At 59.7% G+C, this 27,236-nt stretch overlaps 1 protein-coding gene across 7 annotated transcripts in view; it reads left to right on the top strand.

Moving 5' to 3' along the window:
- CAMK2B (calcium/calmodulin dependent protein kinase II beta) overlaps positions 1 to 27,236 on the top strand; it is a 147,740-nt gene that overhangs the window by 73,335 nt on the left and 47,169 nt on the right. For all 7 annotated transcript variants that reach the window (XM_074940232.1, XM_074940228.1, XM_074940231.1 and 4 more), the window contains exons 6-11: positions 14,827 to 14,899; positions 19,318 to 19,420; positions 19,510 to 19,593; positions 20,959 to 21,053; positions 23,322 to 23,444; positions 25,809 to 25,892. In XM_074940232.1, coding sequence (XP_074796333.1) covers positions 14,827 to 14,899; positions 19,318 to 19,420; positions 19,510 to 19,593; positions 20,959 to 21,053; positions 23,322 to 23,444; positions 25,809 to 25,892 — 562 coding nt within the window. The remainder of the gene's footprint in view (positions 1 to 14,826; positions 14,900 to 19,317; positions 19,421 to 19,509; positions 19,594 to 20,958; positions 21,054 to 23,321; positions 23,445 to 25,808; positions 25,893 to 27,236) is intronic.

Here is a 27,236-nt window from a genome sequence, read left to right as displayed (position 1 = left end):
CCTTCAGTTGCAGTAAACTGCTTGCAAAGACTCCATGAGGATTCCTTTCCCTAGGGCTTTTCTATGCAACAATTCACCCCTTACAGAAATTCTGCTCTTACCCTCTTCACCGAGGGCTTGCTCTAGAGGAACACTTTCCTGAGCAACAACAGACTCTTTCTGGGTCTCCCTTACATCCAGAATTACCTGTGGCCCATCCGGCGGATTCCTACACAATCCCCTTTCAGGCAAACTTACAGACTTCCTAGATAAAAGGTCAGAAGCATTCTCCTTCCCTTTGCCACACACAAGTTCAGGAATCTTTTCCTTCTTGCTACAGGTTTCCACACCCTCAGTAGGTAACACAATCAAATCACCTTCGTGCTCTCCTTGTATCCTGGCTAGGATCTCACCTGATTAGACAGAGTTGCTACACCCTTTCCCAACAACACACTAGCAACAGGCAAAATACAAGCACCAGAATTGTCTGGTTTCTGGGATTTTACATAGACACCAACTGGATGTGACCTAGTTACAGGGCCATTCTCCTGAGCAGACACAAACTTGGGACCATTCCCTTCCTGGCTTTAGCTGAATCCAGAACCAACTCTGAGACAACTGCACTACCCTCAACCATCACAGGCTGAAAGGCCCCTTCTGTCTGCTCCACAGACAAAGAAGAGCCGGACACACTTTCTCCTTTCCCGGATACACAGCTTGGGATCTCATTCCCCTGATCCCAGCACACAAGGCTGGTCACAGACAACTGCTTGGAGATCAGGGTAGCTCCCTCCACAGGCAAGTCAATACCTCTGACAGGCACAGGCACATTTCCTTCTCTGTCACAATTCTCCACCCAGCTAACAGGTAAGGTCCAGGGACACTCATCTTCCACTCTCCTCGCCTTCCCACCCTGCTGACTAGACACAGCCATCAGCTCACAAGGCTGCCTGGGCTCATCCAGACTTTCCTTACCAAGCACCTTACCACTCCCAACAGATCCCCTGCCCTGCCTGTGTCTCCCCCCACTCAGCTGGGGTCTCAGCTCCTCCCTTGCACAGCGCTGCCCTTGCTGTCCCAGTGGGGGTAGGCAGAGAGCTCCCTGCTTTCCTCACTACATCAGAGCCAGCCTGAGCCCCCTGAGCCCCCCTCTCTGGTGTGCAGGGGGGCAGGGAGCATCTCTCTGTCCCACCCAGCCACAGGGGTCTGCTTACAGGCAGGCAGGTAGCCTGAGCCTAGCCGATCCTCTCCCCTGCCAGCCAGGTCATCTGCATTTTCACTGACCATTTCCCTCTCTACCGATTGGTTCCCTGGATTCAAATTCAAACCCTTGGCCGTTACCGGAGCAGGGCCTGGATCCTGTCCCAAAGAGACACAGTCACCCCACAACAGGGTCTCGCAGCCGATATCCCGGAGAACCCCAACAACCAGCCAGCCCCACCCCTCCTGGGTCTGCACAGGGATCTGGGCCATAGGCAGGGCGAGGGGCTTCGCCCCTGGGACCCTCACCCAGCTCACACAGCCCCTCAGCATCTGAGGCTGCACCACCCAGGGCCTGACAACCGTTCTCTCTGTCCCAGGATCTCGCCACCCCAGGAATGTCTCCCCATTGACCATCACCTTCCGCTCGCACTGGAGGTCCGAGGGGCCTGGACCCAGGAAACTCCACACAGACATATAGGTTGGGGTCAGGAGTGGGAGCCCGTCCACCTCCCCTCCCATCTGGCTGATGGCGTCTATGGCCTTGGGACCCAGCAAGGGAGCTAGACACCGGGGCTTTTCCGCAGGGTCCCCCTGGTTCAAATCGCCAGCCTGCTCAAAGGCAGTGAGGTGGCATCCACATCCCCCCGCTCCTTAACCAGGGGCAGCAATTTAGTCTTGAGGTTCCCTGCGGAACTGGCCCCCCGGGGTCTATCCCCACTCACCCCTGGGGGGTCCCCTAGGCCTCTCCGCTCCCCCATCGCCAGTTCATGCTGCTGCTGCTTCTGCAGCTCTTTCTCGGGCTCTCGCTGTCTCTCACAGTCCTCTTGCTCTCTCGGACTCAGTTCCAATTCCGTCCGTCTCCGATCCCCGGATGGGGAACCCGATCATGAAGACCCTCGTCTGGTCGGGGACAGGAGTCTTGGGGATGCCTGGCTCCCACTCCAGCTGCTCCCAGATCCTGCGATAGCCCCATTTGGGGTCAGGAATCTGTTCCTTAGAGCGGTCATCCTCCTCCAGCTGCACTTTGTGACGACAGGAACATGGTCTGACACAGAGCTTGTAGGTGCAGAGAACCGGACCCCTCAGCCGGGTCCATTTTGGGGGGCAGTGAGCCAGACAACCACGTCTGCACTTCACTCCATGTCCCCAGCCAGCCCCAAACTGAAACTCCCTCCATCCCCTCCTCCTCTGGCTTTCCCCTTTCCCAGGCCAGGAGGCCACCTGATTCCTTTGTTGTCCAACCCTTTAGCTCTCACCTTGCAGGGGGGAAGGGCCCAGGCCATCAGTTGCCAGGAAACAGGGTGTCGGCCATTCTCTGTGTCCAGACCCCTGCACACACCTGCCCTCTAAGGCTCTGCAATGATCATACACCCTTATCCCACCACCTAGATACTTAAGAACTGCCTAGGGGAAACTGAGGCACCCCCACACTATTCAGAGGAAACATTAAGAACAGTCCCACTTTGTCACACAGCCCCATGGGTTAGACCTCTCCCATGGCATCCGGCTACTCAGGCCTGTCCCTGCTGGATTTGCTGATAGCCGGGGGAGGGGCGACGGGGGACATCCCAGGGGTTTCCAGCTCCCAAGCTCTACCCATTAGTCCCTGCTGCTTCTGTTAAGACTGCTCGTTACGCCAGCGTCCCAGGGGCCCTGCCCTAGACTCATAGCCCAGCTTGCTTTGTGGGTGTCAGGGGAGGAGGCTCGGAGTTGATTTGTGACCCGGCAGGGCAGGGGGGAGCTGCCCCCGAGAGGCCATTTCTGCAGATTCTCTCCCATCGCCCCTTGTTCACCAGAGAGCTTCCAACCCTGTGCGAGGCCCTGCCCCGCACCCCTGTGGCCTCCCCCTGCCTTGGGGGGCTCCCAGGCTGTATTCTGGCCCTCTGGGCACCCGCCCAAACCCCTAGGGGTGGGGGCCTGCTCCGAGCATCGGGCTGCAGCGAAAGGGAGGCCAGGGCTGGGCTGGCAGGGGGTTGTGGGGCGGGACTGAGGGGCACCGGCAGAGCTGGGGGGAGCCGAGGGCTGGGGTAGCAGGAGGTTGTGGGTCAGGAGTGAGGGGCACCGGCAGAGGTGGGGGGAGCCGAGGGCTGGCGTAGCAGGGGGTTGTGGGTCGGGAGTGAGGGGCACCGGCAGAGCTGGGGGGAGCCGAGGGCTGGCGTAGCAGGGGGTTGTGGGTCGGGAGTGAGGGGCACCGGCAGAGCTGGGGGGGAGCTGAGGGCTGGCGTAGCAGGGGGTTGTGGGGCAGGAGTGAGGGGCACCGGCAGAGCTGGGGGGGAGCTGAGGGCTGGCGTAGCAGGGGGTTGTGGGTCGGGAGTGAGGGACACCAGCAGAGCTGGGGGGAGCTGAGGGCTGGCGTAGCAGGGGGTTGTGGGGCGGGAGTGAGGGGCACCGGCAGAGTGGGGAGGAGCCCGGGGCTGAGCTAGCAGGGGGTTGTGGAGAGAGCTGCTGTTTGCAGGGCGGGCAGGGCAGCCCCAGCCCGCACGACCCCTGACTAGATAGTGGGGTCACCCTGCCAGCTCGTCAGTTCCCAGAGCCCCCCAGACGGTGATCCTCCTCCCACAGCACCTGCAGCCTGTTCCCTGCTCCGCGCTCAATCTGGGGCCGCGTTGCCGGACTCGGCCCTGCTAGCCGGGGGCTCTGCTCACCCGCTCTGCCCTCCGCACCTTGGGTCCCAACTGTCCTCTCAGGGGGCTGCCCCCTCTCTGCCCGCGCCCCTCCCTCCGGCCCTGGCAGCATGCAGTTCCTGGTGCCATTAACAGCCATCCCCGCACCCCTTGTGATAACCCCCTGTGGTCTCTGAGCTTTCACAACATTGTTTCTCTCTCTCCTTCTCTCGTCCCCCCATCTCCACCCTGTCTCCCCGTCCCTCTTTGTCTGTCCATCTGTCCCTCTGGACCCCCCCCCCCCCCGTTCCCTCTACCTGCTTATCCCACCTCTGGAATTCGTTCCCTCTCATGCATTATTTCGGTTTCCTTCTGTACATTTGATCGTCTCTCTCATGCCCTTCCTATCCCCCCCCCCGGCCCCCTCTCCTCATCGGGACCCTGCCCTGCCCGTCTCCCGTGTCTGCCCCCTCTCCCGCCCCTCCCTGACCCACTTTCTCTCTCCTTTCCTCCCCGTTTTGTTTTGCAGTCACTGTATCCATCAGCTATTAGAAAGCGTAACTTACATTCACCACTATGCCATTGTGCACAGGGACTTGAAGGTCAGTATATGCCTTTCGCCCGCTCCTGGCGTCGGGCTGGGGGTGCTGGCGCCACCCAGCGCTCACACGCCCCCCCCCCTTCCCTCCCCACTAGCTGATTTTTATTTTTGGGGGGTGGGGAGGGAGACGATATCCAGGGCTGGGGGGGGGGGGGTTAGTTCGATTCTCAGCATGCCCGGCCGAGTCCTTCCTGTGCACCGCACTGCAGCTGGGCAGGGCAGGCCAGGCAGGTCTGAGACCCTGGACAGGAGGCAGAGCCCGGATGCAGACGTCCCGCCCCGACTCCAGCGCTCGCGGGACCAGACACCACCCCCCCCCATTCCCCCCCCCCGACAATAATTTGCAATCTCAACTGGGCGGCTTGATTCGATTCGCATTTCACTGTCTCATCCCCCTCCCCGCCCCCCTCCCTCTCTTTCTCTCTCTCTCTCTCTCCCCCCCCCCATCTCTTGTCTTGTTTGCCACCCCACGCCCGCATGGCTGCCAGTCCTGTCTCCCAGCCCCGAGCACCTAGCGGCTGGCTCTGAGGCCAGAGCTCGCCACGCCCCGTCGTGGCCAAGGGGCTGTGGCGGGCACATTCTTCCTTCCAGGCACCTGCCCAGCACGGTCTCCCCAGGCCAGGGACTCCCTGAGTGACGGCAGGAGAGCTTGAACCTGCAGCTTGTTGGCGTTGTTGGGTGCACAAGCTGGGCCTAAGGCCACTCCCCACCCACCGAGCGCGGATCTGCCCTCTACCCACGTTGCTGTCTTATGCCAAATTGCCCTCTCCAAAGCCACCAGGGGATTTCACAGGCACCTTCCCCTGGCCCCTTCCTCTCTGAGCTGGGCAGTGATCCCATCTCTCACTGCTCAGCCCCTCTTCCCGTCCGTCCTGGGTGGCCTCCTCTCTCCCTGTGCTGCGGTTTGGAAGAGCCCCCCACCGCCAGGCAAGGCCGTCCCCTACTGAGCGAGGCCTTTTGCTGCCAGGACGCAGATGCCCGCTCAGATGCTGGCTGCCCTCTTGGCTGACACAGCGAGGCTTGAACCAGGGACCTCCAGAGCTACGGGCAGGAGCTGCTACTGTGTGGGCTAAAGAGCCAGGGCACCCTTACTGGGGCAGTCCCAGACCCTGTCCCTCTGCAGAGCAGGCCAGGGGCAGGGGATCTATAGCGCCCCTGGACCAGTGGGTTATGTCAACACAGTGCCAGGGGATCCCCCGTGGGGCTCCAGAGTGGGCAGCCCCAGGCAGCAGTGTCCTCACCCTGGGTGGGAGGCACAGGGATCCCGGCCGTGCGAGTGGGCCCGGGTGGGAGGCGCAGGGATCCCATCCGTGCGAGTGGACCTGGGTGGGAGGCGCAGGGATCCCGGCCGTGCGAGTGGGCCCAGGTAGGGATGCCAACTTTCTAATTGCACAAAACCCAAACACCCTTGCCCCGCCCCTTCTCTGAGGCCCCACCCGCCACTCACTCCAGGCCCCCTCCCTGGGTTGCTCACTCTCCCCCACACTCACTCACTTTTGCTGGGCTGGGGCAGGGGGTTGGGGTGCGGGAGGGGATGAGGGCTCCTCCTGAGGGTCCGGGCTCTAGGGTGGGGCTAGGGATGAGGGGTTTGGGGTGCAAGAGGGGGCTCTGGGCTGGGGCCAAGGAGTTTGGAGTGCAGGAACGGGCTCAGGGCGAGGGCTAGGGCAGGGGGTTGAGCTGCAGGGGGGGTGCAGGCTCTGGCTGGGGGTGTGGGCTCTGGGATGGGGCTGGGGGATGAGGGGTTTGGGGTGCAGGAAGGGGCTCTGAGCTGGGGCTGAGGGGTGCGGGCTCTGGGAGGGGCTGGGGGTTGGGGTGTGGGAGGGCCTGTGGGCTCTGTGAGGGAGTTAGGGTGCAGGAGGGGTTTCTGACCTGGGGCAGGGGGTTTGGGGTGCAGGCTCGGTTGGGCAGTGCTTACCTTAGGCAGTTCCTGGTCGGTGGTGCAGCAGGGCTAAGGCAGGCTCCCTGCCTGCCCTGGCTCCGCACTGCTCCCGGAAGCGGCCGGCATGTCCGGCCCCTAGTCGAACGGGCCAGGGGGCTCTGTGTGGTGTGCACTGCCCAAGCCCGCAGGTGCCGCCCCCGCATCTCCATTGGCCGTAGTTCCTGGCCAATGGGAGCTGCGGAGCCAGCGCTGGGGGGCGGGGGCAGCATGCAGAGCTTCCCTGATCACCCCTGCGCATAGGGGCTGGACATGCCGGCCGCTTCCAGGGAGCTGCACAGATCCAGGGCAGGCAGGGAGCCTGCCTTAGCCCCGCTGTGCTGCCGACTGGACTGGCCGCCAGAGTCCCTTTTCAACCGGGTGTTCCGGTCGAAAACCGGACACCTGGCAACCCAGGCCCAGATGGGAGGCACAGGGATCCCGACCATGCGAATGGACCCAGGTGCGAGGCACAGGGATCCCGGCCGTGCAAATGGGCCTGGTGGGAGGCACAGGGATCCCAGCCGTGCGAGTGGGCCCGGGTGCAGGGCACAGGGATCCCGGCCGTGCGAATGGGCCCGGGTGCGAGGTGCAGGGATCCCAGCCGTGCGAGTGGGCCTGGGTGCGGGGCACAGGGATCCCGGCCGTGCGAATGGGCCTGCTGGGAGGCGCAGGGATCCCAACCATGCGAGTGGGCCTGGGTGCGAGCTGCAGGGATCCCAGCCGTGCGAATGGGCCCGGGTGGGAGGCACAGGGATCCCAACCATGCGAGTGGGCCTGGGTGCGAGGCACAGGGATCCTGGCCGTGCGAATGGGCCCGGGTGCGAGGTGCAGGGATCCCAACCATGCGAGTGGGCCTGGATGCGAGGCACAGGGATCCCGGCCATGTGAATGGGCCTGGTGGGAGGCACAGGGATCCCAGCCGTGCGAATGGGCCTGGGTGCGGGGCACAGGGATCCCGGCCGTGCGAATGGGCCCGGGTGCGAGGCGCAGGGATCCCGTCCGTGCGAGTGGGCCCGGGTGCGAGGCACACGGATCCTGGCCATGGGAGTGGGCCCGGGTGCGGGGTACAGGGATCCCGGCCGTGCGAGTGGGCCCGGGTGCGAGGCACAGGGATCCCGGCCGTGCGAATGGGCCCGAGTGCAAGGTGCAGGGACCCCAGCCGTGCGAGTGGGCCCGGGTGCAGGGATCCCGGCCGTGTGAGTGGGCCCGGGTGCAGGGTGCAGGGATCCCGGCCGTGCGAGGGGGCCCGGGTGCAGGGTGCAGGGATCCCAGCCGTGCGAGTGGGCCCAGGTGCGAGGCGCAGGGATCCCGGTCGTGCGAGTGGGCCCGGGTGCAGGGCACAGGGATCCTGGCCGTGCGAGTGGGCCCGCGTGCGAGGCGCAGGGATCCCGGCCGTGCGAATGGGCCCGGGTGCAGGGCACAGGGATCCCGGCCGTGCGAGTGGGCCCGGGTGCAGGGCACAGGGATCCCGGCCGTGCGGATGGGCTGTCGCAGCTCACAGTAAGCACCGGGGAGGCTGCACAAAGCACCGAGCCAGTGTGTGACTCATAGTCTCTGCTGTCTTCTTGTCTTCTGCACTAACTCACTTACCAGCTCAGTGACCTGAATCCGAGCAGAGGGAAGACCCAGGGCCCTGCAGTCTCTGCCCCTCCCGAGTCCCCCCTCCCCCTTGGGGGGAAGGGCAGCCTGTCCATGTAACCAGGCAAGCAGGCGAGATCAGACCATTTAACACTACTTCCCTGCAGAACCCACAAGCACAGGACCTCCCTTCCCCTCCCCGGGGCCAGGGGCGCATGCCCCCTCCATGCTGAGGCTATGGGGCTCTGCCCCTCTCCTGAGCTCCAAGTGCCTGACCCCCTGCATCTCCCGTGGCCCCTTCCTTCCCCACCAAATCCGCGCTCCGAAAGGAAAAATCAAGGGGGCAAAAACTAGCCCCAGAGCAGGGGCCTGTCCAGCTAGCCAATCCGCTCCGCGCAGTCGGACCAACTTAGCAACCACGCCGAGAGCCTGGCAACCGGAGCAGCTGCACCAGGAAACCCTCAAAATACTAATGAGCTGGGCCGGAGCCCTCCGCAGTGTGATCGCCCACCCCGGGGAAGCCGACCAGCCGCGCAGCGATGGCAGCCGGGCAGAGCCTGGCCGTGCACTCAGGCCAGCGTGCAGGGGGGCAAACCGTGACCCCCAGCAGGGCAAGGACAGTGCCAGAGATGCTCAATTCGCCCTCCAGAGAGCAGGGCCCTCCCTGTGGAAGGGAGCACCCCGTCAACACCAGCAAGTGTCACCGGCCGCAGTGTGAGACCGCTCCCAGCTCCGCTCTCCGACCGGAGAAGGAGCCGGGGCTAGCGGAGCGAAGGTTGCAGCTCCCTCTGGACCCCTGAATTCCCGGAGCCGGGCATGGCAGATCTCCCCGAACTCACAGCGTGGTTTCCACCTTTCCGACGTGGCTTTTTAAAAAATCGGTCATTTCGTGCAAAATGCAGCCCCCACTTTGCCTGCCCAGAGCTACGTAAAGAGACAGGGGCAGCCCTGGTGGGCAGCCTAGGAGAAAACCCACTCTCCCCCACTCCTTTCGAATGCAGAGGCATCACACAGCTGGGACCATTCATCCACTCTAAGCGCGGGGGCCGCCACGTCGCAAACTGGGCCCTGTGTCACTGATGCCGTCTCCGAGGGAGCGGGAGGGGGGTATCTCGGCCAGCGTGTCAGATTTCCCCCACGTGCTGGTGGTTTCGTCGCAGCTTTGAGGAAATGCCCTCCTTGGCTTTTATAGATGCAGAGCAGTTGGGCGAGGATGCAAGCGCCAGGGCGGAGCTGGTTTCATGCAGATACATAGATTCCAAGGCCACCAGGGACCATTGTGATCATCGTGTATGACGCTAAGCTCGGGGGAGAGGTAGATATGCTGGAGGGTAGGGATAGGGTCCAGAGTGACCTAGACAAATTGGAGGATTGGGCCAAAAGAAATCTGATGAGGTTCAACAACGACAAGTGCAGAGTCCTGCACTTCGGAAGGAAGAATCCCATGCACCGCTACAGACTGGGGACCGACTGGCTAAGCATCCGTTCTGCAGAAAAGGACCTGGGGATTACAGTGGACGAGAAGCTGGATGTGAGTCAGCAGTGTGCCCTTGTTCCCAAGAAGGCCAATGGCATATTGGGCTGCATTAGTAGGAGCATTGCCAGCAGATCGAGGGAAGTGATTATTCCCCTCTATTCAGCACTGGTGAGGCCACATCTGGAGTACTGTGTCCAGTTTTGGGCCCCCCACTACAGAAAGGATGTGGACAAATTGGAGAGATTTCAGAGTAGCAGCCGTGTTAGTCTGTATCCACAAAAAGAAAAGGAGTACTTATGGTACCTTAGAGACTAACAAATTTATTTGAGCATAAGCTTTCGTGAGCTACAGCTCACTTCATCGGGTGCATGAAAATATGCATCTGATGAAGTGAGCTGTAGTTCACGAAAGCTTATGCTCACATAAATTGGAGAGAGTCCAGTGGAGGGCAACTAAAATTATCAGGGGGCTGGGGCACATGACTTACAAGGAGAGGCTGAGGGAACTGGGGTTATTTGGTCTGCAGAAGAGAAGAGTGAGGGGGGATTTGATAGCTGCCTTCAACTACCTGAAGGGGGATTCCAGAGAGGATGGAGCTCGGTTGGTCTCAGTGGTGGCAGATGACAGAACAAGGAGCAATGGTCTCAAGTTGCAGTGGGGGAGGTTTAGGTTGGATATTAGGAAACACTATTTCACTAGGAGTTGTGGTGAAGCACTGGAATGGGTTACCTAGGGAGATGGTGGACTCTCCATCCTTAGAGGTTTTTAAGGCCCTGCTTGACAAAGCCCTGGCTGGGATGATATAGTTGGTGTTGGTCCTGCTCTGGGCAGGGGGTTGGACTAGAACCTCCCACGGTCTCTTCCAACCCTGATCTTCTGTGATCATCTGGTCTGAGCTGCTCTAGGGCACAGGCCATGGAACTTCCCCCAGAATAATCCCTAGAGCAGATATTTTAAAGAAACAGCCAGTCTTGATTCTAAAATTGTCAGTGATGGAGAATCCACCACGACTCTTGGGAAATTGTCCCAACAGTTAATTACTCTGACTGTTAAAAACGTACGTCTTACTTCCAGTCTGACTTTGTCTAGCTTCAAATTCCAGCCATTGGATCATGTTAGACCTTCCTCAGCTAGACTGAAGAGCCTGTTATCAAATATTGGTTCCCCACGTAGGTACTGACAGACTGGGATCAAGTCACCTCTTAACCGTCTCTTTGTTGAGCAAAACAGATGGAGTTCCTTGTGTCTCTCACTATCAGGCAGGTTTTTTAATCCTTTACTCATTCTCATGGCTCTTCTCTGCTCCCACTCCAACTTATCAACATCCTTCTTGAATTGTGGGCACCAGAACTGGGCACTGGATCCCAGCAGTGGTTGCACCAGTGCCAAATACAGAGGGAAAATCACCTCTCTGCTCCTACTCGAGATTCCCTTGTTTATGCGTCCCAGGATCGCATTAGCTCTTTTGGCCACAGCATCACTGGATGCTCATGTTCTGCTGATTATCCACCATGCCCCCAAATCTTTTTCAGAGTCACTGCTTCCCAGGATAGAGTCCCCCATCCTGTATGGCCTATGTTCTTTGTTCCTAGCTGTGTACATTTACTCATTCTGTTTCCTTGCACCCAGTTTACCAAGCAATCCTGATCTCTCTCTGCCAGTGACTTGTCCTCTTCATTATTTACCACTCCTCCTAATTTTATATCATCTGCAAACTTTATCAGTGATGGTTTTGGTTTTTTTCCACATCATTGATTAAAAAATGTAAAATAGTGTAGGGTCAAGACCTGATCCCTGCAGGACTGCGCTAGAAACACACCCGCTTGATGACAATTGTCCATTTACAGTTACATTTTGTGACTTATCAGTTGGCCGGTTTTGAATCCCTTTCATGTATACCATGTTAATTTTAGACTTCTAGTTTTGTAATCAAAATGTCACGCAGTACCAAGTCAAACGCCATACAGTAATAAAATATATTACATCAACGTTATTACCCTCATCAACAAAAGACATCAAGTTAGTTTGACAAGATTTTTTTCCATAAACCTGTATTGATTTGCATTAATTACATGATGCTCCTTTAATTCTTTATTAATCGAGTCCTGTATCAGCCACTCCATTATCTTGCCCGGGATCGATGTCAGGCTGACAGGCATATAATTGCCCAGGTGATCCCATTTACCATTTTGAAAAACTGGCCCAACATTAGCTTTTTTTCTAGTCTTCTGTAACTTCCCCAGTGCTCCAAGACCTATTGAAAATCAACCTTAATGGTCCGGTGAGCTCCTCAGCCAGCTCTTTTAAAACTCTTGGATGCAAGTTTTCTGAATTTGCTGATTTAAAAATGTCCAACTTCAGTAGCTGTTGTTTAATGTCTTCCTGAGATACCAGTGGAATGGAAAGTGTGTTATTATCATCACTATATGATGAGACTACATTATCTATTTTTTCCTCCAAACACAGAACAGAAATATTTATTGAACACTTCTGCCTTTTCTGCATTTTTAGTGATAATTCTATCATTTCCATCTAGCAATGGACCGATTCCATTGTCAGGATTCTTTTTGTTCCTAATATGTTTTTAAAAACCTCCTTCTTATTGTGCTTAACTCTGCTGGCCATAGAGTTCTCCTTGTGTCCCTTGGCTTCCCTTATCAATTTTCTACAATTCCTAACTTCTGATTAATATTTATTACTGTCAACGTCCCCTTTTTTTCATTTGTTATATATATATATATATATATATATATATATTGGTTCCTACAATTGATTCTCCTAGGCTTTGTCCAGCCTGGTCTTAAGATGTCCCAAGTGAGGGGGTGCCCAACCCTTCCCAGGGAAGACTCTTCCATGCTAGGAATAATTTCCTGATTTTCATCCAGAGTTCATCCCCATACACCTAATTCAAGCCTCTGGCCATCCCTGGACAGTTCCTCCCCATCCTTGCCATGTGCATCCTTTTGTGGGTGTAGATGGCACCCCGTCCCCTGGATCATCTCTTAACCGGTCAGGACATTTTTCATACTTTCCCTCTAAGTCAGTCGCCCCGACTGAGCCCTGTGGATGATGCGTCCGTTCCATCAATGTGCGACGTTTGCGCTCTGTGTGCTCTGCGTCTTTCCCCTTGCAGAGGGACACTCTTGGCTTGGCTTGGAAGAGGAGGCTGTGTGAGGGCAAGGTGATTGTTCCATCCCCGCTAGCCCTCAACCTATTTCCCACCATCCGCACTCCCCTGCAAGCAGACACCTGAGAAGACAGAAGGGGTCTGCTCTGCGTTCAGAAGTCCAGTGGGCTCCATGTTGGGCAAAGCACAGAGACGAGGACCCCCGGATGAGATTCCCCTGCACCCAGATGTTCCCAACGAGGGGCTCCTCTTCCCAATGCCATGGGAGAAGAGCCTTTTCTCCAAGAACAGGAACCCACAGCAACAAGGACGTCAAAGGACACCGGGAATTGGTCCTGGAAGAGAACTGGAAACCAAGGCGTTCAGCAGAGCCCTAGGACAGCTAATGGGCCAGACATGAGCTCTGGCAGGAGCATGCAAAAAGGTCCAAGCACCCCAAACTCACAAGCTTGAAAGGACAGCGTTTGCTCTGGGGCCGCGTGGTGGCACATCTCTATTGGCTCTTGCGGTGCACCTGGACCACCAGGAGCTCAGCCTGGGGACCGGGGGGTCAGATGCTGAGGGGCGAGGCTTGGCGTGGCTGTTAGGAAAAGGGTTGGCAAGCGGGGCCCTCGTCCAGGGTGAGGTGGTTATTGCGGGGCAGGCCCAGGGGCCACAGATCAGAGACCGTGACTGGGGGGGGGGAGGTTTGCAGGGTCCTGTGCAGATTTCCAGGGGACTCTGAGAGCTCCCCACAAAGGTGTTCTAGCAGGAGGAAAGGCCTCGGGGTCGCTCTAGCCTCAGCCTCCTGGGGAGGAAGGTGGCTTGGCTGCTGGACTGGCTCACAGGAGACCCAGGTTCAATTCCTGGCTCCTTCACGCCCTTCCTCTGTGAGTTTGGGCAAGGTCACCCTGTGCCTCGGTTTCCCCTCAGCACACTGGGGATAGCCCTGCCCTGCAGCACAAGAGTGTGTGACCGTCTGCATCACCCCTAGGTGTGAGGTGCTCAGGGGCTGGTACCTGGCTGGAAGAGGGCACCTTCCGAGAAGGTTAAGGACCAAATGGTTCCAATGCGGGATGCCCTCCTGGGCGGGACGGGGGGAGGTCCTATGAAAACGTGGCTCCCTGGGGCTGAAGACAAGCCATTCCCAGCATTTCTATAGGGCCTACACAAAATATGCTTCTGCACTCCCTGCTGCCTGCTGCCCCTATAGTCGTGAGCTGAGCCGCAGCTGCTAAGAGAGCGCGAGGTGCAGGCCATGTATTAAAATCTCTTTGCCCCAGTGTCCCCCAGGATGACGGCGTCCAGCCTGGGCTCTCCTCAGTTGCTCACAGGAGTACTACACGTCAGGGCACCGCTGGGCAGGAAGCGGATCCACGCCGGAATCGCGAGGAGACTTGGGAGCGGAGGCTGGGCAGGGGGGCCGCGGCTGGTGATCGCTGGTTATTTGGACTGGGCTGGCACCTCGCAGAGCCCCGGGCTGAGAGATGGGCCCTGCCCTACGTCAGATTAGTGACCCTGGTAGGCTGGCAGGCTCAGCCCAGCCGGGGTAGGAATGGAGCTCAGCTGGGCTGGATCCAGACTGGGCAGAGCTGGTTACTTGCACCGGGGTAGGGGGGCAGAAATTCAACAGGCCCAAGGTATCAGTTCCACTGTAGCTACCAAGGTGCGTCAGGGCCGGGCAGCCGGGAGAGGAGGTACAGACAGCCAGGCCAGGGCACAGAGGTGCCAGCTGTATCCCTGCTGATCTCCATCCTCTTTCAGGAGGGCACCGTGGGGTGGGTCTCCAATGGGTGGCTTCGTGCCACGCCTGGCACTGCTCCTTCCCTGATGGAATGGGGCTGAAGGGACAGAGACAGCAGGACTTTTCTGGGGAGGGGGATTTGGGGGTTCCCGGGATGGCACCTCACATCCCCTGCCTGCAGGTCCTCCCCGAGACCCCAGAGCAGGGGGAAGGGCAGTGCCGGAGGCAGGTGGATGGCGGACCCCCTCCACCACCGCCTGACCCTAACGCTCCGGTGCCCTTTGTGTCTTCCCTCCTGGCTTCTGGGCCCCTTTCCCTGGCACAGGGCTGCTCCCCCATCACTGGGCGTTTCTTCCCCGACCCCCACGCCTCCCTGCCCCGTCCCCTGCCCTGGGTCCTCCGGGTCCGCTCAGGGCAGCTCCTTTGCAATTAGAGACTGAGACTGAGAGGGAGTCCGACTCCATAACCTCCATTCTCTTCCTCCTCCTCCTCTTCCTCTTCTCCTCCCGTCCCCCGCGCCCCCCCATCATCCTCCCTCTCACCTCCCGCCCCCCACCAGCCTGCCTGGTTGTTGCCACTCACCATGAACTAACACGCCCCCTGGTGTTTGCATGCAGTCATTGCATCCAGCAGATCCTGGAGGCTGTTCTCCATTGCCACCAAATGGGGGTCGTCCACAGAGACCTCAAGGTGAGTTTTCTACCCCGCTGCTCTGTCCGTCTGTCCGTCCGTCCATCTTTGTACCCCGTGCATGTTTCTGAGCGAGAACTGGAGCGGTTCAAGCCCCACGCCGCAGCAGGGGCCTGTGGGAAAGGGGCCGGCGCAGGGGGCCCAATCAGAAATCAGCTCGGCTCGGCTCAGCCACGGGGACCCGCCGGCCAGACCCTGCCCAGTAGGGGGCGACAGAGCGCCCTGTTGGCACCTCCAGGCACTTGGGGAGGCGGGGCGGGGGTTGGGGTTTGTCGCCACCCAGAGGCGAAAGCGGGAGCTGCTGCTGTCTAGCCGCCGGCCAGGTGGAGAACTCCTGGGAGAGATGAGACCGTGCTGAGGGGGTGATGGGGCGGCAAGGGAGCTGGCCCTTTAACCGGGGGATACAGCTGGCCTCTCACAGCCACCTCCTGGTGCTGGAGCAGGCAGCGGGCTCTTTACCCCTCTCCCGGCACCCATGCCCCGCGTAGATCGGTGCAATGGCTCACCCGCTGGGTGCCCCCACAGCTCACGCTGCCCCTTGGTATCGGACAGGCGCCCAGCCCCGGTTGCTCGGAAGGATTCGTTCTGCTCAGCACAGCCTGGCTAATCTGAGTTGCTTCCTGTGGCCGCTGCCTGGCACCAGCGTGTGACCGGGGCTGGGGGGCCAGGAAGCGAATGGCCGATGAGATCAGTTCCCCAGCCGGCCTCTTCCTCTCTTTTCGCCCTCCCCTTTGCCTCGTCCAACCTCTCTCCCCGCCCCGAGGCGGCACCTGCGGGCGGGCGGGACTCCTGCGGAGGAAGGCTCTCGCCAGCTGTCTGCATGCCCTGTGTCTGGTTTGACCCTGTTGCCTGTTCTCTGTGATGCCCGCCGTCAGCTGCTTGTCTTCCGTCTGCCCCTCATATAAAGCCCCCGGGCGTCGTAAATCGCGCTGGGCCTCCAAGCGTGAGGAGCAGGGACGTGGTCTCGCGTGGCCGAGTGGGGCTGGGAGAAAGGGGTGCGTATGTGTCTATGACAGACCCAGAAACAGCGCTGTGAAATTAACGGGGGGTGGGGGGGGTTCCTACACCAGGCCCGGTGTAGACCCTGGGGTTCCCCCTCCTCTGCTGCGGCCCACCTTCCCCGCACAGGCTTTGTTCAGCTGTTCCTTGACCCTTCAGTGACACACCAAGCTTTTCCGGGAGGCTCCTGCCCCCTGTGAGCTGGCTGAGGCCAGCTGGGGTCCCCAAGGCCACAGAACCGCTCTGGGGCGTCCCTACAGAACGTCCCCTGCAAACCCGGGAAATGTTACTGGGCAAAGATGACGTTCCCCGGGAGCTTGTGGCTGTCTGTGTCCTGCCTGGCGAGGGGGCCAGGGCAGGACGTTTTCATGGCTGGGCTCTGGTGCACAGGGTCATGCTGTAACGGGGTGATGGAGCCAGGCCCTGGTTGTGCCTTAAGGTAGTAGTTGAGCCAGGGTCTGGTGCCTGGAGTCATGCTGGAACGGGGTTACGTAGTTGGGCCTTCACTTGTGGGGTTCTACTGTAATAAGGCGATGGAGCTGGGCTCTCGCCTACGGATTTGGGCTGTACTGGGGCGATGGAGCTGGGCCATACTGGGGCGATGGAGCTGGGCTCTTGCCTACGGAGTTGGGCTGTACTGGGGCGATGGAGCTGGGCTCTCATCTGCAGAGTTGGGCCGTACTGGGGCGATGGAGCTGGGCCATACTGGGGCGATGGAGCTGGGCTCTCGCCTGCGGAGCTGGGCCATACTGGGGCGATGGAGCTGGGCTCTTGCCTGTGGAGTCGGGCCGTACTGGGGTGATGGAGCTGGGCTCTCGCCTGTGGAGTTGGGCTGTACTGGGGCGATGGAGCTGGGCTCTCACCTGTGGAGCTGGGCCGTACTGGGGCGATGGAACTCGGTTCTGGCTCCTGGAGACATGCCATAACGGGGTGATGGAGCTGGCCTGTCACATGAGGCATTGGGCTCTAACAGGGCGATGGAGCCGGGCTCTCAAAGGCGGAGTCATGTTGTCACGAGGTGGTGGAGCTGGGCTCTTGGACATTGAATTGTGCTGCGTCAGGATGATGGGGCTTGATTCTGGCACATGGAGTCCATGCCACGGGTAGCTAGAGCAGGGCGCTCAAACATGGGGTCAAACCATAGCAAATTGATGGAGCTGAATCCTGGTGCCTTGAGCCATGCCACCATGGGATGATGGAGCTGGTCTCTGGCGCATGGAATGGCTGTAACAGCCTGATGGAGCCAGGCTGGTGCATGTGGAGTCCTGTCCTAATGGGATAGTGCAGCTAGGCGCTTTCACCTGGAGTCCTGCTGAAACAGGGTGATGGAGCTGGAGCGGGTGCCTGGAGTCCTGCTGCGATAGGTGATGGAGCTGGGCTGTGGCTCGTGCCATCCTGCTGTCACGGGGTGACGAAGCTGGGCTCTTGTGCGTGGAGCTGGGCTGCCGGGGGACAGTGGAGCATATCGCATGGTGCTGGCTGTGTGCTGGAGAGCGGGAACCTGGGGCGTGGGATCATCGCGGAGCGGGGAGGTGCAGCGGAGTCGTGCCGCAGCAAGGGGATGGAGCTGGGCTCGAGGAAACAGAATTGCGTTCTGGGAGTTGGAGAGGATCCCGGGGCCGGGGGAGCGGGCGCTGGAACGTGCTGGAGTGGCACCCGGGGGAGCTGGTTTCTTGCCCGCTGTGCCATGGTGCACTGGTGAGGGCAGGGGGCTGTGTTGTACGCGGTGGCATGGTGCCAGTGGATACTCGGCTCTGGGGTGCAGCCAGTGCCATGCTGATGCAGGGGCTGGGCTGAGAAGGGGAAGGGCAGCAGCCTCCTTCATAGAACAAGGAGGAGCCCAATCAGCCCTCAAGCCTCTGCCCCCTCTGGACTGGCTCCGTAAGGAGCGGCCTTTGGCCTCTAGGGGTGTCCCTTGCAATCCGGCCCCAGTGCAGGGGGTCCAGCTGGCACGGGGAGCAGGGAATGAACAAGAGGGTCTTTCCCCTCCTGGGGGCACTGGCTCGGATCACCTCCGGGTTGAGGGGACTGGCGGGTGCAGGAATGGGGTATGGGGCCTGTCACCTCTAGGGGGCGTCGGCTCCGACCCAGCCCCAGGGCGGGGTGTCCGGCTGGCACAGGTCTGGGGGCCCGAGGCTCTCATCTCCGTGTGGCTGGGGCTCATTCCCACCTGCTGCCTGTCTGAATGACCTGATCTCAGGCCACAGCACTCTGGACAACGGGAAATTTTGAGACTCCCGTCCCGTCCCTGCCCCGGCAGGCAGCTGGTCCCGGCAGGGCATGGGCGGGGCTCACTGGCCCAGTTATGCAGGGTCACCCCCCTGGCCAGCGCTCTTTGTCAGGGGAGGTGGGGCTGTGCTCAGATGTGTACAATCCAGCTGTTGTCCCCTGTCTCAGAGCCAGCGCTCCCGGCCCTTTGAGTAACATTTCCAGAGCTTCCTAGGGGACGTTCTGGTTTCTCTGGCTCTGCTGAGCTCTGACAGATCCATGTGGGGGGTTAGGGGCACCAGTGAAGAAGCCAGGCCAGCCAACCTGGGGGGGCACCTGCTGCCGGATCCTGTGCGCCCGGGAGGCGGCGGAGAGGGGAGGCCCTTTCTGCATATGCTTGGTGAAGAGAAGCGTTGGCTTTTATATTGTGCGAATGGACATATTGGGGGCTAGGGAGCCCTGGGAAGGGGGGGCTGGAAGGACGTGCTGCTTCGGTCCCCCAAATTGCAGCCAAAGGTGGTGGTGTTTTCCTGGCTCTGAGAGCCTGTTTCGTGCCACCGACTTCTCTTGTTAGGCCAGGTACCTTGGCAGGCCATACCGAGGGCTTTGGGACATGACGCCAACCCCAGAGGGGGAACATGGCCTCCCAGCCTGGTGGCAGAGCGCCACCAGGGAAAGTGGGCAGGCAGGGTCCCTGCTTGTCCCCCCGCACAGGCCCAGAGCAGCGTGGGGCTTTGGGTGGCTGGAATGTTCCCAGAGGCCGTGCCAGATGGGCACAGCAACACAGGCCAGCACTTGCCCATGGGTCAGGAAGCTGGAGGCTGTGCTGGCCTGGAATAATCCCAAAGCCAGAGCTGGGTTTCTGCCCCCCTGTAATGGCAGTGGGTGTAGGGAAGGGGAGCTGGGGGCTGGGGGTGGGGCATCAGTCTGGATCCCAGCCCATCAGCCGAGAGAGCACAGGGGCTGGAAGGTACCAGCCGAGCCAGTCGGGCTGTGGGGACGCACCAACAACCTCATCCCGCCCGGGTTGTGACCCCCAGGACTTCACTCGGTTCCCTCCGCTGGTCAGGCTCGCACGTGTCTCACCTGCTTCTGCAAACCGTCTGGTGTTGTTCTTCTGTTTTGTTTTCTCCCCCTCCCCCCTTCTCTGCCCCCCTCTGACCACGTGCCTGGTCCCACGGTGCCCTGTGCCTGACGGCTCCGCACGACAGCCCGAGAACCTGCTCCTGGCCAGCAAGTGCAAAGGCGCGGCGGTGAAGCTGGCGGATTTCGGCCTGGCCATCGAGGTGCAGGGGGATCAGCAGGCTTGGTTTGGTGAGTGGCAGAGCCCCCTCTCCCCCCATCCTGCCCCGACTGCCCAGGACAGCCGTGCCAACGCGGTCTGTGCTGTTTTTTCTCCCCAGGCTTCGCCGGCACCCCCGGTTACCTCTCGCCCGAAGTGCTGCGCAAAGAAGCCTATGGCAAACCCGTGGATATCTGGGCATGTGGTAAGGGCCAGCGCCGCAAGACATAAACGCACAGACGGGAAGGCCAGTGGGAACCACTGTGGTCGTCTAGTCTGGCGTCCCGAATACACCCGGCCTGCCCTGCCGGGATCCCTGTTTGAACTAGGCCAGATGTAGAAAAATATCTAGTCGTGATTTCAAAATTGTCAGTGATGGAGAATCCACCAAGATCCTTGGGAAATTGTCCCCTGGTTAATTACCTTCCGCGTTAAACATTGACCCCTTATTTCTAGCTTCACCTTCCTGCCACTGGGTTGTGTTCGACCTTCCTCTGCTCTCACGTAGGTACTGGCAGACTGGGATCACGGCCCCCCCTTAACCTTCTCGGTATTAAGCTAAATAGATTGAGCACCGTGAGTCTCTCACTGGAAGGCAGGTGTTCTAATCCTTTAATCATTCTTGAGGCTCTTCTCTGCCCTCTGTCCAGCTTATCAATGGCTCAGGGTCAGGGATCTGCCAAGTCTCCTTCTCCCTGCCTCTGGGCTGCCTGCGGTTCTTTGCGACGGTCAGCGTTCGCAGACCGGTAGTGGGCTGGCCTGTTGGGTAGGGTGCTGGCTTGGGAGACATGGGTTCAAGTCTCACCACTGCGACTCTCTCTCTAGCAAATCACTTAAGGCCAGATTGCCCAAGGTGTTTAGGCACCCAAAGACACAGAAAAGGCACCGAGTGGGTTTTTTAAGCAGGTTAGGTGCCTAACTCCCGTTGGTGTTCCATTCCCGCCCGCATGGAGCCCAGAAAGTTGCTGTTTATTGAACTCTGTGTCCAAGATGCTGCGTGAACCAGCCAGTCCAAATCCCACAGTGGGCAGTTTGGATCCTAGTCCCTAACCCGTGCCTGATAACGGACGCTAAAAGCTGTCTCTGCCCCATGGCTCATCCTCTCCCTGGAGCCTTTGCTAGCCCCAGACCCCTCCCCGTCCTCCAGGGAGAGGAGGTCTAGAGGCATAGACAGATGTCGGCAAGGGGGTACTGGAGGCAGAGATAGCAATCGGGCCCTGGTCAGGTCTAACCCCCTTGCTGCAGGCTCTCACTCCCATCCCGTGGTGGCCCCCTGGCATCCGGTCACTTTGCTGGGCACCTGCTCAGTGCCGGGGCTGTGCTCCTTCCCTGCCACATGTGGGGGGTGGATGGGGGGTGGGTAACCAGCAGCAGGTCAGTGCTGGAAATTTAAAGCCACGTTGCATTAAGGCAGGAGAGAGGGAGTGGGGCCTGGCAGAGACGGGGTTCCCCGGGAGATGCCTGCTGGCAGCAGGCTGAGCAGAAACCCCCATATCCCTGCCTAAGTCCAGGCCTAGGCCCCCAGGAGCTGGCGGGCGCTGACTCTTTGCTCTCCCACCCCTCTCCCCAGGTGTGATCCTTTACATCCTGCTAGTTGGTTACCCACCCTTCTGGGACGAGGACCAGCACAAACTGTACCAACAGATCAAGGCTGGTGCCTACGACGTGAGTACCTCCCTGCCCCCAGGTCCCAGAGCACTGCGACGGGGACCCGCTGCCACGGGCCAGGAGTCCCGTACGCCACCGGCTTCGTCTCTGGCGTGTCAGCCTGCCCCTCTGGCTTCTCGTTTGCCGCACCTGCTGCCGGACCTCGAATCGCTGGTGTCCCCCCAGCCATGGGCCTGTGCTCAGCCCTTCCAGGGTAGGACACGTCCCTCCTCCTCCTCAGGGGGCCGACAAGGCTGTGTCCGGCCAGCCTCCTCCCACAGCCCACGCATCCCCCACGGCTTGCCCCTATCACGGTGCAGTTGCCCGGGCCCTGTCCACAATGCATATGGAGCCACTCCCCCGCCATGTAGACAGCCTCCCAGAGAGCCCTGGGGTGGACACGGGGCTAACGCAGGTTGGCGCTCACTGGACGTGCCCAGCCTGCGGGGATAGGATGTGTTTGAAACCGTGTTGGCTAGCAGGACTCCAACAGGACTTCTTCCCAGTGTAGACGGGGCCAGTGGGTTTAGGATTGTGTTAGCCGGTCGGGATCAGGCCCCGTGGCAGGGCCTGTCTGCGCCAGGGGCTGGACTGGGGGGATCTTATGCTGGCGCGGGCGGGCATCATTTCCTGCCCAAGGAGCAGGGCCAGTGCAGGTCCATCTCCTCAAGCTGGAACTGACCGCCCTTCGCCAGAAAGCCATTCTGTTACTGTCGGGGCTGGGAGGCTCGGGGAAGCCGCTTTTCATTACACCCAGAGACCAAGCAGAGCCAGGGGGCTCAGTTCTTTGCCTGGGAGGGGCTGTGGCCCACCAGCCCTGCTGCAGGGTCGCGTGTGCTGTGGATCCTGCGGTTCCTTGAGCCCGGAGCCGTGTGCCCGATGCTGCCACGCGGGGGCCACAGGAACCACGCACAGAGAGCTCCATCCCGTCCCCACTCCCAGGCCCTCCTGCCCTCGGTCCCAGGCTCAGGGAGCCGGCCGCAGCCCAGCAGAAGCCCGGCTGTCTGCACAATCCCCGTGGCAGGCCCAGTGCTGCCCGGGACGGGGCAGTGCCAGCACCTGCCGTGGGGCGCGCTGGCCAGTGTGGTAACCCGCCCTCCTGGCTCCCTTGCAGACACTGGGCAGGGCAGCGGCACAGGGACCTGGCCGAGATTCCTGCCTTGGCACGACTCATTCTCCACGCACGTGGCAGCACAGAGGGACCCGGGAGCATCCGGACGCCCCATGCGAGCCGCGCTCCTGCAGCTGCCCAGAGCGCAGGTCCAGTGGGTATCTCTCCGCTCCCAATAGCTTGGTGGAATTCGGCAGCCTCTCCCCTCCCTCTCTTCCCCGCCTTTGCTGGTGCTTTCCTCACTCCTGTACGCTTGGCCTCTTCTGCACGCACTTGGGGTCCGCTGGCGGGGATGGAACGACCGGGGCCCTGGGGAACAGTCTCTGCTCGTTTTTCTCCCTGCTGCCGGGGCACCTCCTCTCCCCTCTTGTTTGTATGGAATACGAGCGGGGTCCTCCGGATTGTACAGCATCTGAACTGGGCGCAGGCTCCCCCTCTCGCTCCCGAATCCCAGCTTTATACCGATTTCCCTTAGCAAGCCTGTGGCTTGCGGGGGAACCCTCCAGAGCGCAGCCTGAATGGAACAGTGCAGCAACAGCCTGAAACAAGAGGTGTGAACAGCCCCCATTGCGCTCAGTCTATCCGTTAACTCTGAAACCTAATGACGCATGCCCATACAGTTCACTGCCCGTCTACCAGCGGCAACATCCAGGCAATGTGCTTATCCCACAATCCCACACACTCTCCGGGGACAGAAACCCCTGCTGCCCCCTCTCCAGCAGCCAGAACCTCCAGCTTCCCCACACCCACAAAGCCTGCAGACCCGCCCCATGTGGCCAGCACCAGCGTCTGTGAGACGATGAAAACGCAGGGAACAAGGCGTTTAACCAGAAATAACTGTCGAGGCAAAGGGGCGGCAGCAAGGGTGGGAATGAAAGGTTCAAGACAGGAAATCAAGTCCGGGTTTGCAGTCGCCCTGGATCAGCCACAGAGCTTCCAGCCCACTGCTGTGCCAGGGCAGAATGCAGGTACCACTCACCTTGGAGCAGATGTGATAAGGCTGCGGGCAGCATCAGCCGGGCAGCGGGATGTGGGCAGACTCTGGCGCTGGCTTTGGGCTGCCCTCGGGTTCCTGGGGAGTCGCTGGTGCCTTGGCTGCGAGCGGCCAGCTCCCCGCCCCCGACAGCCGCAATCCCCTGCATTTAACCTTCCTGGCCCTTGTTTCTTGTCTGCAGTTCCCTTCTCCCGAGTGGGACACGGTCACCCCCGAAGCCAAAAACCTCATCAACCAGATGTTAACCATCAACCCGGCCAAAAGAATCACAGCCCATGAAGCCCTGAAACACCCATGGGTCTGCGTAAGTGTCACCGCTGCCCCGAACACAGCCAGGGAATAGGGCTGCTGGGTTCTCCCTTGCTTTACCTCTTCTTTGTGGCCACGCCCCTCTAGCTTGGTGTTGGGGGGATGGCGAGAGGGGCTGGCCAGGCCATGCCGATGGCGCCAGCTCGGGTTAGGCCATAGCTCAGGGGCTTTGGGACCAGCATCGTCCCCAGTGAACGGCAGCTGTCAACGGGCTCATCAGAACCTTGGCCGGTTCATCTCAGCCACCCGCAAGAATGTCCAGCCTGTTGTTTCCCCATCACCGAGTGAGCAGATGTTCCCCCGGCAGCGCTCTGAGCTCTGGGGCCAGCTTGCTCACTCAGGGTATGTCCGTTGCGATGGAAGACCCACTGCCCAGCCTGGACTGGGGACATGGGGCTCGGGCTGCGGGGCTATAACATTGCAGTGTAGACATTTGGGCTCGGGCTGGAGCCCGGGTTCAGAGATCCCGCGATGGGAGTGTGATGGTTCGGTCACAGAGACTCCCCTTGGGACTGTCACCTGATGTGCTGAGATTACATCTGAGCCGGTTTTCTCTGCCAGTTTGGGCCTCCAGAACCCTGCCTTGTTGAGCCAGACATACTAGCCTGCTGCAACACAGACCCAGGGTCTGAACCACGCCCCCAAAGATGCAGACTTAACTGAAAACAGCTCAGCAAGTGTTCCTGTCTCCAGCACCCAGACACCCAGCTCCCAATAGGATCCAAACCCCAAATAAATCTGTTTTACTCTGTATAAAGCTTATAAAGGGTAAACTCATAAATTGTCCGCCCTCTGTAACATTGATAGAGAGATATGCACAGCTATTTGCTCCCCCAGGTATTAATTACTTACTCTGGGTTAATTAATAAACAAAAGTGAGTTTATTAAGTATAAAAAGTAGGATTTAAATGGTTCCAAGTAATAACAGCCAGAACAAAGTAAGTTACCAAGCAAAATAAAACAAAACATGCAAGTCTAAGCCTAATACATTTAAAAAACTGAATAAAGATAAATCTCACCCTCAGAGGTGTTCCAATAAGCTTCTTTCACAGACTAGACTCCTTCCTAGTCTGGGCCCGATCCTTTCCCCTGGTACAGCCCTTGTTAGTTTCAGCTCAGGTGGTAACGAGGGGATTTCTCATGACTGGCAGCCCCCTTTGTTCTGTTCCACCCCCTTTTATAGCTTTGGCACAAGGCTGGAATCCTTTGTCTCTCTGGATCCCCACCCTTCTTCTAAATGGAAAAGCACCAGGTTAAAGGTGGATTCCAGAATCACGTGACATGTTCACATGTCCCTGTGAGACTTCATTACCCACTGGCTAGTAGGTACACAGGCAGGCTTACAAGTAAACAGAGCCATTTACAGGTCACTGATTCTGAAGCACCCTTAATGGCTTCCATTTAATATGTTAACATCAGTGATACAAGTTTATCTCTTATTCTCCTAACTCCAGACATAGAAATAATACAGGCAAACAAATGAGATGAATGCACTCAGTAGATCATAAACTTCGTAATGATGCCTTACAAGAGACCTTTTGCATGAAGCATATTCCAGTTACATCATATTCACACTCATAAACATATTTCCATAAAACATATGGAGTGCAACATCAGGGAGGCTCCCAGAATGTCTACACTGCAATTTGATAGCCTGGCAGCCCAAGCCCTGCAAGCCTGAGGCAGCTGACCCGAGCTGAGACTCGGTGCCATGGGTTTTTTTTATCGCCATGTAGATGTACCCCGAGGGTCTGTCTGTGCTGCATTGTAACTCTGGGTCTGTGAGACCCGGGCTTGTGTTTCCAAGCCTGTGCAGGAGCGGCCACACTGCAACGTAAACCCAGGCTCACAGTTGCTGGGCTCAGGTCTCACCGTCATGCTAAGGCAGCCGTACTGCGCTACGCAGCCCCTCTGACTCGGGGCCGTGGCTTGAGCTGCGTCCACACTGCCAAATGACAGTGAGTAGGGTTTGGTCCTAGGATCCCGGCCCTGAGTGCTCGCTGGTCCAAGTCAGGCTGATTTGTATGTGGACAAAAGCGGGAGTCGGGCTCAAACCTGAGTCCCACTCGGGCTTAGTATGCAGTGTAGACAGGCCCTTGGAGCTTTGTCACTGATCTGGTGGGACAGGATCTGGGGTGCCCAGTGCTGGTGGCCTGCCATATCGGCAGTGTTATGGCACCTGTGGTCCCAAGCCAGGACCAGGCCTCTGGGGGCACTAGGGGCATATCTGGGTGGGGCAGGACCCTGCTGGCTGAGCCGTTTCTCCAGCCCCCCATCCCATTCCCTCCCCTGACCACACTCGTTTTCTGGTGCCGAGGCAGAAGAAACTGATTTCTCGCCCCCACCTTCTCTCCTCCAGCAACGCTCCACCGTGGCCTCCATGATGCACAGGCAGGAGACCGTAGAGTGTCTGAAAAAGTTCAACGCCAGGAGAAAGCTCAAGGTAAATGCCCCTGCGGAGCCCTCGGGCCGGACTCTCCTGAGAGCCACAGCAAACAGACATGGTGGGGTCGGGCTGGGGCTGAGGTCCCCACTGCCCTGGGGGCCCCACGATCTCTGCTGCTCAGCCAACAGCCCCAGAAAGGAGCAGAGGCTGCCAGCCTCGTTAGCATGGCACATCCAGGGCATAGCATGCCCCGGCGTCTCCCCTGCAATGAGAATTCCTGTGCCAGTGGGTTCGTGCCCAGCCTGGGCTGCGAGCCTGGCCACACCACAGAGCTTGGAGCCCTGCAAGTCCTTTCCCGGTGCTCGCAGCTGGAGAATTGGTCCCCTCCCAGCGGGGGACTGGCTACAGTTCCCCCAGCTCCTAGCCCTTCCCCGGGGGGGGCATGCGCCTGCCCATGCTGGGGGAGTGGAATGGCCCCGCCAGCTTCGCACGTTGTCCGTTGAGCGCACTCTGCAATGGCAGGGTAAGTCCATTGCCCCCGGAGAGCCCAGCGTCTGGGGGGGTTTCAGCTCCCACTGTTTGTGTAGCCCCCGCCTGTAGAGGTGGACGGGCCTGCTTAACAGAGGTGGATCTTTTAGCTCAGGCCGGACTGGCTCGTGCTTTAAGGTGCAAAGGTGTCAGGTTTGGTGCCCCCTTGCAGGCGGCTGGAGGGGACAGGGTGGTAGCTGGCGAGGGCTGGTTTCTCTAGGGGGTATAACGCCCAGGGGGACTCGTGGCCTGGCTTTATGAGCGTAAGGATACGCAGGAGAGTCCCAGGACCATGGGCCGTTCTGTGAAGTAGCCAAGCGGGAGGAAGGTCTGATGACCGTCGTGTGGCAGGACCCATGGCAACTGTGCCCGTGCCCCTCCTGTGTCCCATGGCCCCCTGCAGCTCCTGCTGCTAAGTGAGAAAATCCCCATGGGGCCAGAGGGGCCAGGATTTCACCCAGGGTCTCCAGAACCCGCCGTGTCCCTTACAGGCCAGTGCCACGCGTCAGAACCTCAGGGGTTCTGGAGCGTCGGCCCTCCACGGAGGAGAGAGGGAAGAGTCAGGGGAGGATCTGAGGGGAGCAAGGCGCCAGGGCCGGCTGCGCTCTGGGAGGAGGCGGGGCCGTGCTGCGGCCCGTGGAGTCCCACGGGCGGATGTGCAGCAGATTCCGGTCGGGGCAGCGCATTGGCAGGGAGTTACCCCCAGCCTCGCAGGATGTGCTCCGGGGAGCCGCGCCCTGAGCGTGCCTGGGCTCACCGCCTCGGGACTGGCGTGACTTCCCACCATCCCGGGCTCTGCTGCGAGGGGGGCCAGGGCGTCAGCCCCACGTCACGGGTGGGAAGCCGGGGCTCAAGGAGCTCACGGGGCTTGCC

Source organism: Natator depressus, chromosome 26 (assembly GCF_965152275.1).
Source record: "Natator depressus isolate rNatDep1 chromosome 26, rNatDep2.hap1, whole genome shotgun sequence".
NCBI classification, from domain to species: domain Eukaryota; kingdom Metazoa; phylum Chordata; order Testudines; family Cheloniidae; genus Natator; species Natator depressus.
Note: the sequence above shows the minus strand (reverse complement) of the source record. Positions and strands in the feature narration are given on the sequence as shown.